The sequence below is a fragment of the Populus trichocarpa genome, chromosome 4, assembly GCF_000002775.5.
Source record: "Populus trichocarpa isolate Nisqually-1 chromosome 4, P.trichocarpa_v4.1, whole genome shotgun sequence".
Lineage (NCBI taxonomy): Eukaryota > Viridiplantae > Streptophyta > Magnoliopsida > Malpighiales > Salicaceae > Populus > Populus trichocarpa.
In genome coordinates this window covers 14,681,360-14,692,909 of record NC_037288.2, presented here as the reverse complement: position 1 = coordinate 14,692,909, position 11,550 = coordinate 14,681,360, and the positions used below count along the sequence as shown (strand labels likewise).

The window sequence follows — 11,550 nt, the reverse complement described above, 5'->3', positions numbered from 1 at the left end:
CTAATCAAGTAAATAACTTGGACCAATAAATGGTATTCTCAAAATGCAGAAGATATTTTCACAAGAATCATGACATCACAAATAAGCTATTTGTTGTTATTCATACTGATAAAATAAATGCTAAAAAAGAGAGACAAATTTTTCTCAACAAAACCTCGAGTTTCACTCAAGCCTCTTGCTTTGAAACCTACAAAAACAAAAAATCACCTCATCATAAACCTCCACCAGACCAAATTATCTTTTTCCTAAAGAAAGATTAAAACCCTAGGAATTGTAAGAAACTCAAAACAAAATTGTTTTCAGCTAACATCGGGTAAATTTTTGTTTTTAAAATGAAAAAAAGCAATAATTTATTTGAGCCATGGATAACCCAACTTTGAGCTAACATTTCTTTCTCAACCATTACCCTTTCAATTCTCAACAAAAAAAAAAAAGCACAAGAAGATGCATCTCAGTGATGAATGACATGTCTTAGGGTTACGATCAAATAAACACTTTTATAATGATATCTCATGATTTCTTTGCAACAATTAGACTGGAATGGACATGATCCTTGAAATTTACGAGTTGATTCTAAAATAAAAATGTAAAACCTCTAGGCGAAAAATTATAAATTGACTAGTTTCATGTAAAACAAAAAGAACAAAATTCATAACTCTCGATTGGGTTATCAGAAAATTCTAACAATTTGCGAGGAGCCTTCTAATATAATTCCTTAGCTTGGGTTAAAATTTCAGAATTTTTAGAGAAATTCGGAAAATTTGACGAAAAATCACAATTTGACTAGTCTTACGTTATTGAGCGTAATTTTAAATCCGGCTATCAGATTGAGCTGAAATTTTATGAGGAACCTTAAAATATATTGAATAAAATCTGGTTAAAATTTTAGGATGAACGGAGCTCGGTAGTGTTAGCAAAGAATAAAGACCGTCAAATGGAAGCAAAAAGGCTCATTAAGGGTAAAATGATAATTTGCCATTAAAACTAAAACAAGGCAGCCCCTTTTCTATTATGAACTGCCGACTGGGCAGTAACAAAAGTGGAAAGAAAAAAACAATAAGAGAAGAACATGAGAAATCAAGAGAAAAACAAGAAAAAGTGAGAAAGAGCTTTGAAACTTGTAAGATTGAAAGACTTAGAACATTAAATTAAGAAAGAATCAAGTGAAGGAAGATAACAAAAAAAAAGCACAAGAAGATGCATCTCAGTGATGAATGACATGTCTTAGGGTTACGATCAAATAAACACTTTTATAATGATATCTCATGATTTCTTTGCAACAATTAGACTGGAATGGACATGATCCTTGAAATTTACGAGTTGATTCTAAAATAAAAATGTAAAACCTCTAGGCGAAAAATTATAAATTGACTAGTTTCATGTAAAACAAAAAGAACAAAATTCATAACTCTCGATTGGGTTATCAGAAAATTCTAACAATTTGCGAGGAGCCTTCTAATATAATTCCTTAGCTTGGGTTAAAATTTCAGAATTTTTAGAGAAATTCGGAAAATTTGACGAAAAAATCACAATTTGACTAGTCTTACGTTATTGAGCGTAATTTTAAATCCGGCCATCAGATTGAGCTGAAAGTTTATGAGGAACCTTAAAATATATTGAATAAAATCTGGTTAAAATTTTAGGATGAACGGAGCTCGGTAGTGTTAGCAAAGAATAAAGACCGTCAAATGGAAGCAAAAAGGCTCATTAAAACTAAAAACAAGGCAGCCCCTTTTCTATTATGAACTGCCGACTGGGCAGTAACAAAAGTGGAAAGAAAAAAACAATAAGAGAAGAACATGAGAAATCAAGAGAAAAACAAGAAAAAGTGAGAAAGAGCTTTGAAACTTGTAAGATTGAAAGACTTAGAACATTAAATTAAGAAAGAATCAAGTGAAGGAAGATAACAAAAAAAAAGCACAAGAAGATGCATCTCAGTGATGAATGACATGTCTTAGGGTTACGATCAAATAAACACTTTTATAATGATATCTCATGATTTCTTTGCAACAATTAGACTGGAATGGACATGATCCTTGAAATTTACGAGTTGATTCTAAAATAAAAATGTAAAACCTCTAGGCGAAAAATTATAAATTGACTAGTTTCATGTAAAACAAAAAGAACAAAATTCATAACTCTCGATTGGGTTATCAGAAAATTCTAACAATTTGCGAGGAGCCTTCTAATATAATTCCTTAGCTTGGGTTAAAATTTCAGAATTTTTAGAGAAATTCGGAAAATTTGACGAAAAAATCACAATTTGACTAGTCTTACGTTATTGAGCGTAATTTTAAATCCGGCCATCAGATTGAGCTGAAATTTTATGAGGAACCTTAAAATATATTGAATAAAATCTGGTTAAAATTTTAGGATGAACGGAGCTCGGTAGTGTTAGCAAAGAATAAAGACCGTCAAATGGAAGCAAAAAGGCTCATTAAGGGTAAAATGATAATTTGCCATTAAAACTAAAACAAGGCAGCCCCTTTTCTATTATGAACTGCCGACTGGGCAGTAACAAAAGTGGAAAGAAAAAAACAATAAGAGAAGAACATGAGAAATCAAGAGAAAAACAAGAAAAAGTGAGAAAGAGCTTTGAAACTTGTAAGATTGAAAGACTTAGAACATTAAATTAAGAAAGAATCAAGTGAAGGAAGATAACAAAAAAAAAGCACAAGAAGATGCATCTCAGTGATGAATGACATGTCTTAGGGTTACGATCAAATAAACACTTTTATAATGATATCTCATGATTTCTTTGCAACAATTAGACTGGAATGGACATGATCCTTGAAATTTACGAGTTGATTCTAAAATAAAAATGTAAAACCTCTAGGCGAAAAATTATAAATTGACTAGTTTCATGTAAAACAAAAAGAACAAAATTCATAACTCTCGATTGGGTTATCAGAAAATTCTAACAATTTGCGAGGAGCCTTCTAATATAATTCCTTAGCTTGGGTTAAAATTTCAGAATTTTTAGAGAAATTCGGAAAATTTGACGAAAAATCACAATTTGACTAGTCTTACGTTATTGAGCGTAATTTTAAATCCGGCCATCAGATTGAGCTGAAAGTTTATGAGGAACCTTAAAATATATTGAATAAAATCTGGTTAAAATTTTAGGATGAACGGAGCTCGGTAGTGTTAGCAAAGAATAAAGACCGTCAAATGGAAGCAAAAAGGCTCATTAAAACTAAAACAAGGCAGCCCCTTTTCTATTATGAACTGCCGACTGGGCAGTAACAAAAGTGGAAAGAAAAAAACAATAAGAGAAGAACATGAGAAATCAAGAGAAAAACAAGAAAAAGTGAGAAAGAGCTTTGAAACTTGTAAGATTGAAAGACTTAGAACATTAAATTAAGAAAGAATCAAGTGAAGGAAGATAACAAAAAAAAAGCACAAGAAGATGCATCTCAGTGATGAATGACATGTCTTAGGGTTACGATCAAATAAACACTTTTATAATGATATCTCATGATTTCTTTGCAACAATTAGACTGGAATGGACATGATCCTTGAAATTTACGAGTTGATTCTAAAATAAAAATGTAAAACCTCTAGGCGAAAAATTATAAATTGACTAGTTTCATGTAAAACAAAAAGAACAAAATTCATAACTCTCGATTGGGTTATCAGAAAATTCTAACAATTTGCGAGGAGCCTTCTAATATAATTCCTTAGCTTGGGTTAAAATTTCAGAATTTTTAGAGAAATTCGGAAAATTTGACGAAAAATCACAATTTGACTAGTCTTACGTTATTGAGCGTAATTTTAAATCCGGCCATCAGATTGAGCTGAAATTTTATGAGGAACCTTAAAATATATTGAATAAAATCTGGTTAAAATTTTAGGATGAACGGAGCTCGGTAGTGTTAGCAAAGAATAAAGACCGTCAAATGGAAGCAAAAAGGCTCATTAAGGGTAAAATGATAATTTGCCATTAAAACTAAAACAAGGCAGCCCCTTTTCTATTATGAACTGCCGACTGGGCAGTAACAAAAGTGGAAAGAAAAAAACAATAAGAGAAGAACATGAGAAATCAAGAGAAAAACAAGAAAAAGTGAGAAAGAGCTTTGAAACTTGTAAGATTGAAAGACTTAGAACATTAAATTAAGAAAGAATCAAGTGAAGGAAGATAACAAAAAAAAAGCACAAGAAGATGCATCTCAGTGATGAATGACATGTCTTAGGGTTACGATCAAATAAACACTTTTATAATGATATCTCATGATTTCTTTGCAACAATTAGACTGGAATGGACATGATTCTTGAAATTTACGAGTTGATTCTAAAATAAAAATGTAAAACCTCTAGGCGAAAAATTATAAATTGACTAGTTTCATGTAAAACAAAAAGAACAAAATTCATAACTCTCGATTGGGTTATCAGAAAATTCTAACAATTTGCGAGGAGCCTTCTAATATAATTCCTTAGCTTGGGTTAAAATTTCAGAATTTTTAGAGAAATTCGGAAAATTTGACGAAAAATCACAATTTGACTAGTCTTACGTTATTGAGCGTAATTTTAAATCCGGCCATCAGATTGAGCTGAAATTTTATGAGGAACCTTAAAATATATTGAATAAAATCTGGTTAAAATTTTAGGATGAACGGAGCTCGGTAGTGTTAGCAAAGAATAAAGACCGTCAAATGGAAGCAAAAAGGCTCATTAAGGGTAAAATGATAATTTGCCATTAAAACTAAAACAAGGCAGCCCCTTTTCTATTATGAACTGCCGACTGGGCAGTAACAAAAGTGGAAAGAAAAAAACAATAAGAGAAGAACATGAGAAATCAAGAGAAAAACAAGAAAAAGTGAGAAAGAGCTTTGAAACTTGTAAGATTGAAAGACTTAGAACATTAAATTAAGAAAGAATCAAGTGAAGGAAGATATAAGAAAGGTGAGGAGGGCTGGCCACACTAGGAGGAGAAGAAAAGTTGGGAGAACTTAGCTTGGTAAGCATGTAAAATTTAGATTCTTACTTGAATGAAGTGTTTTTGGGTTTATTTGAGTAAGTTATCAAACAATGACAAATAAATTTGATTTAATTTCTTATATTCTTGCTTTTTGTTAAATTAGGGTTCTTATGAGAATTTGGGGGTTTTGAGAAAAGTAGTAAACATGATGGAATTGAGGTAGAATAGTATAGAAATAGTGAATGTAAGTAGCAATTAAGAAAGAAATTGAATAATTTTGAAGAAAAGAACTTGTAATTAAGGATGAGGAAATATAGGGATGAAGTTTTGATTGTTTTATGTTTGAGAAATGATGTTCTTTATCTTATGTGAAGTATTCAAAATATGAACAAGTGAAGAAACATCATGAGAATGTGAAAAGAAGGAATAAATAAATGGTGAAATAGTTCATGGGAGAATTCTTTAAATGAATTAAAAGAAAAAAATTGATTAAAACTATATGTTGAAAATGAAGTGATAAATGAATGAAAATTTTGGTGTAAACCCCAATTAAATAAAAAAATATTACGTGCTTCAAATTTAGGCACGTAGGAGAAATAATAATGTAGTGCAATTTGATTTATTCAGGAGTTGTTTCGGGAGCAGGGCATCAGGCAGGAGGAGCTAGGCCATCACGAGCAGACGGTAGGTGATTCATCTCTTTCTTTAAAATTCAAAGTTTCATTATTAGTTATGAGTTGTTTATGACATGTTGATATGGAAGAAGTAGAAGAAGAAACTGTTGGTATTATAATGGGGATGTCGGGTGGTTAGTATAGAATTACTGGTTAGTATAGAATTACCGGTTATATATTGGCTATTGATAGAGAATAGCCGGATGTTGGGTAATTCGTATGGAATTACCGGTTTGATTATTGGCTATTTAAGAGGGTTAGTCGGGTTTGAGGTAAAATTTGTGAATTACCAAATTAAAATAATAATTAAGCAATGAGTGTTGGTTACAGAGGTCTTATAAGTATAAGATTAATAAATTATAAATGGGTTATTAATGTTGATATATTTTGAAGACTTGTGAACATAATAGCTTTATCATTTTTAATGTGTTATCTTCCTTATTTCTTATTAATGTTATGTATACAGGTTGTTCACGAGGTGATGCGGAGCGTTAGATATAGGCTTTGTGTTTTAATCTGTTTATTTTGTGGGATGTAATATATTTGCTTTATATGTAATTTGTATTATACGTAGATTGTAATATATATGTCATGAAGATGTTTGCTTTTGGTACTTATATATTTAAAAAGTATGAGTAAGGAATTAATATTATTAAACTACTCGAAAAGAATATTTAGTAATTATAATCATGCATGTTTAAAAGATGGATGCATGTTAATGTGATAATTAGTTCAATATAAATCTTTTGAATTTATAATTGTTTGTAATTAATGCTTTATATGTTAATGATGTAAGGTTGAGAAAATACAATGAAGTATAGTTATGTGGAATATTGTATGATGAGATGAGATATGATCCAGGATGGTTGGATCAAAATGAAAGTTTTGAGTATTGTGATTGAATGAAATATAGTCGATAACTTGGTAACATTAGAAAACAAAGGAAACTCTACCGAAATTTTCAAAAAAAAAAAAAATCCCACAATCCTAGACATATTATTCAATACTTGATATTAGTAAAGAAATGGTTGAGATTTCATGACATCATAATTTGAGGGTGTTACAAAAAAAGTGATTTTCAAACAAAAATAGGTCATTGACCGAGTTTGAAAAGTCCTTGATAAAAATAAGATTAATATTTCTTATAACTCGTCCTTGAAAAGTTAAGAGGTTGGGGGATAATGCAGTGGACCTCAAGAAGGATAACAGGTAATATCCAGATCAACTATGTGTAAACAAGCACATAATCAAATGATGATTCAACAAAATCCATCAAAACTATAAATAGCATCTAGTAATGACAAATTCCTAAATCAACTGAGTGTAATATTGTTCAAAGACAGTTTATGATTTAATGAACTCCATCAGCAGTTGAGAGTAATAGTACACTTGGAGGCATCTTCCATGACTAAAAAGTCTATTTTGCTCTTTTGAAAGATGGCTATGATGCCTGGTCATGTCCATTACTAGGGTTGTGAATCTCACGTGTTAACTTAGATCAATACAATGTGTCGTCGTCTTTTCATTTCACTCCCTTATTTTTTTTTCTCAATTTAATCATTTGATAGTTCTTTGTTTTCACATTTAAGTTAGGGTTAGACAAGACTAAAATGATAGCGGTGTTAATGTTGTTTTTTAAAACCAAATCATCAGTTGAATAGGGCAACTAGTTCACTATTGACTCGCTTGGTTGAATAAGTCACACCGACTTTTTTTTATTAATACTTACGGTAGTTGATTAATCTAGTCTGATACACTAGTCGAGTTTTTAGTTCTTATTTTAAATATTTCATCGCATCGCATGCAAGTAAAAATAACAATATTTATATTTTTTTATATAATTATAGGCTTTTATCTGATCCACAGTGAAAGACATGCCAAAAGCTAGTAATATATTATAACAACAAGCAAGAAGTATTGGTTCCATTTTGTTAGCTGATTATAATAATTATAGAAGCAGTGAAAAATAAGAAGGCCAACAAATAATCCTAAATAATGATAATTAATAGAAGGTAATTTCTTTGCTAATAGTCTTGTTGGTCCCTTTTATAGCTTGAAGCACAATAATGTTGACCATTCATTCTTTGGTTGATTTTGTCAAATTCAAATAATTGAAATGGTGCCGTGCCTCGTATACAAAACCTAGTCATCAGAATTCGCCATTCATTCATTGGTTGATTTTGTCAAATTTAAATAATTTGTTTTTGGTCAGCAAATTTTAAAAAGAGGACAGTTTATTAAGGCACAACTTGCTCAAGTCAATTTCTAAGTCTTCCATTTGTACTGGTATATATAAAAGACTACACCAGCTTATATTTCCACCAGCTTCACAAAGAAGAGGCACCCACCCATTTCTCATTAACTACTGTCTCGTCACAATAAATTGTCATGGAGTTCTTCAACCAGGCGAAAGCAGTGAGACTGAAGAGTCACCATGACAAGTACCTAGTTGCAGATGAGGATGAAGAAACTGTTCGGCAGAGCCGCAACGGATCGTCACGAAGAGCCCGTTGGACAGTAGAGTTTGTTCAGGGAAACAACCATCAAATCCGACTAAAAAGTTGCTATGGAAAGTATCTTACAGCCTCGGAGAATCCGTTCTTACTAGGCATGGCAGGGAAAAGAGTGGTGCAAGACATGCCGGTATCTGTACAGGATTGTTCAATTGATTGGGAACCAAGAACTGAAGGGTTTCGTGTTAAGTTAAAGACAAGAGGAGGCAAGTTCTTGCGTGCCAACGGAAGCATGCCACCATGGAGAAACTCGGTCACACATGACATCCCACATAGGACTGTAACACAAGATTGGGTGCTTTGGGAAGTGGATGTGATGGACATAATCGAAAGTGATTTACAATTAAAGGGTTATATATCACCTGCTTCTAGCTTTCCTTCTTCAGTTGGATCGCAGCTTTCCAGTTCACAGCGTTCGGATGGAGACTCCCAGCTGGTCTCTAGTTTAGCTAGCAACACACATTCTCTTGCAAGAGAGGTATGGATTTTATTTATTTCCTCAATTATTTTACTTTCTAATTAAATAGAAAATATATTATGAATTTTATCAACTACTTCCTAAACGTTTTGCTAATATTAATCAAAATATTTAGTCAAATTAAGTGTATGAATGAATATGCACGTTAGATCAAAACCTTTAATTAATAACTTTTAGTCAAATCTACATTTTGCTCTTTAAAAATGGATTTTCTTGCTTATAAGTGGATACAAGGGAAATAAAGAAAACAAAGGTACATGCATGCTTGAGTTTGGTGTGGAAAATAATTAATGAAATAATATTATACTCAAACTCAAAGTCAATTTCTGGATTCACTCACCCAACAACACACACACACACACACACACACACACACACACACACACACCACCAACTTGCCTCTCTTGTCACTTTCGTTTTGCCATTATATAAAAGCAACTTGTGCCCTAAATTAATTAGTTCACATGGCTTATCGAATTGATGTTTAAACTCAAAAAAGTAAAAGTAAAAGTGGAAGAGAGAGGGACGTAATTGTTAGTTTAAACTCACTTTCGTTGTATAGTACTGCAATTGTTAGTTTAAACTCAAAAAAGTAAAAGTGGAAGAGAGAGGGACGTAATTAATATCATCCCTTTTATTCTTCATATATATACTGACTTCTACATGAAGTGATAATATTGTGCTTTTATTAATTTATGAACAATAACAAAATCTCCCATAAAGATAAAATTAAGAATGATATTACAAAAAAAGAATGATAATAACAAATTCTTTTTCTTTACAAGGCAACTCCAATATTAGCTGCCAATATATATATAGTAAATCTCCTACTTTCTTGCTTCATCCCCCTCCACATCATAATCTTCCAATTTCCCAGACACCATTGGAGTTAAAAGACATGATTTTAAACCACATGCTGCTTTGATTCAGGTATTTTTATCAAATTATACACAAAAGTTATGTTATCTTGATTGTTAATTTTCTTTTCTTGCTCTGTATTTTTCAAATGCTAAATCTCTTGTTAATCGAATTGCCGTATTTTAGATATGTGATTGATCTGTTCTATATGTATAATGTGGTATCCAGAGTGCCATGGAACTCTTTGAGAAAGCAAAATCTGTTCGTCTTCGGAGCCACCATGACAAGTATCTATTAGCAGATGATGATGAAGAAACCGTTAGCCAAGAGCGAAATGGGACAATCAGGAACGCCAAATGGACGGTGGAAATTGTCGGAAATAGCAATGCTATACGTTTGAAAAGTTGTTTTGGCAAATATTTAACAGCCAGTAACTTGCCATTGTTGCTGGGAATGAGAGGCAAGAAAGTACTGCAAACTTTGCCTGCTGGACGATTGGATTCTTCTGTGGAATGGGAGCCTATTAGGGAAGGTATCCAGGTTAGGCTCAGGACTCGTTACGGACAATATTTACGAGCAAATGGAGGTGTACCGCCATGGAGAAATCACATAACACATGATATTCCTCATAGATCTTCCACGCAGGATTGGATTCTATGGGATGTGGATGTTGTAGAGATAAGAGTTCAAGATCTTACACCTCCACCTCCACCACGACAACGACGACCTAGTGATCAAATCGAAACGGCACCAAATTATGAGCCCAGTTCACCAACATGCATTTCAACTACACCACCGAAATTGACAAGACAAGAGGTCCGTTCAAACATTAAACTCAATCGGCTTGACAGAACTTTTTTTTTTTCTTTTTGAATGGGATTAAGATTGTTTTTGTGTGTGCAGTCTGATGATTCTTTGGAAGGTTCACCAGTCAAAAATGAAGGCAGGGTGATACATTACAGTGTGTCTATGAATGAAGATGCAGATGATGTTGAAGAACATTCCTTCTCATTTAAGGGAAGAATGGTGGAGGAATTGAAGAATAAGTTGGAAGAAGAGACAGGGCTCATTGATATCCAAATTTGTTCTAGGAATCCATTAAATGGGAAGTTCTATCCCCTTCGGTTACATCTTCCACCAAACAACACAGAAATGCATGTTGTTGTCGTTCCCTCATCAGGGAGAGGTTAGCTATTTTTATTTATAATCTTGTGCTTGATCATGTATACGCCTTCAAATTTCGATCTCTAATTTTTTCATTCACAATTATTAATCAATGTGATCAACCAATAGCACACGAATTTGAACCAATTTTTCCCACGAGAAACTTGTATTGTTTTCTTTTAATTTTCTACGGCGCTTAAGTTTGCCAAACTAAAGGAAGCCCACTTGTCTTGTTTTTCGAAGATACGAGTATTTTAAGTCAATTTACATGTTGAGACTAAGTTTCTCCTTGAACGTTCTTATAGGGATATGCCTTCTATATTTTGATCCAATTACAATGTTATTACAAGGCTGCTTATTTTTGTATTTTAAAAGTATTTTTTTAAAAAAATTAATTAATTTTATTTTATATTTTTTATGTATTTTCATATTATTTTGATATGCTAATAACAAAAATAATTTTTTTAAAATAAAAAAAATATTATTTTAATACATTTCCACTACACCATTAAACAGTTTTACCAACAGATTAATTCCGTCGGTCTAAGACACACAATTCATCAGTAATATTTTTACCGATAGCATCACCGACGAAATCCGTCTGTCTGAATATTGATTGTCGGTAATTCCCATTTTCGTTGCTACTTCTGTCGGAAAAAAAAAAAACATCGACGGTCTTTCAGACGAGAAAAGCGCGCAAATTTTTTTTTTTCCTGCTAGAACTTTGTCGTCGGACTTATGTCGTCTGTATTTCCACTGGTAAATCACCGATGGCCAGTCCATCGGTGATTGTGGCATGGGTTGTAAATATTTCAGAACTCTCGGTATAATACCGACGGACTTTATCAGTCGATAATGTCAACGTTAAATCACCGACGGAATGTATCTGTCGGTGATTGTGGCATGGATAGTAAATTGTTTTCAACTCTCTGTCTAATACTGACG

The 11,550-nt window shown here is 32.4% G+C and overlaps 1 protein-coding gene across 2 annotated transcripts; it reads left to right on the top strand.

Annotated features, from left to right (window-relative positions):
* The first annotated feature begins 7,887 nt into the window (after positions 1–7,887).
* Positions 7,888–10,752, top strand: LOC7494585 (uncharacterized). Of its 2 annotated transcripts, none has more exons than XM_024599096.2 (3): positions 7,888–8,583; positions 9,670–10,257; positions 10,345–10,752. In XM_024599096.2, exons 1-3 carry the CDS (start codon positions 7,981–7,983, stop codon positions 10,630–10,632), a joined length of 1,479 nt encoding a protein of 492 aa, XP_024454864.2. In that variant the 5' UTR covers positions 7,888–7,980; the 3' UTR covers positions 10,633–10,752. The 2 variants fall into 2 exon arrangements, with proteins under 2 accessions (XP_024454864.2, XP_024454865.1); XM_024599097.2 differs by lacking the exon at positions 7,888–8,583 and adding an exon at positions 9,368–9,513.
* The last annotated feature ends 798 nt before the right edge of the window (positions 10,753–11,550 follow it).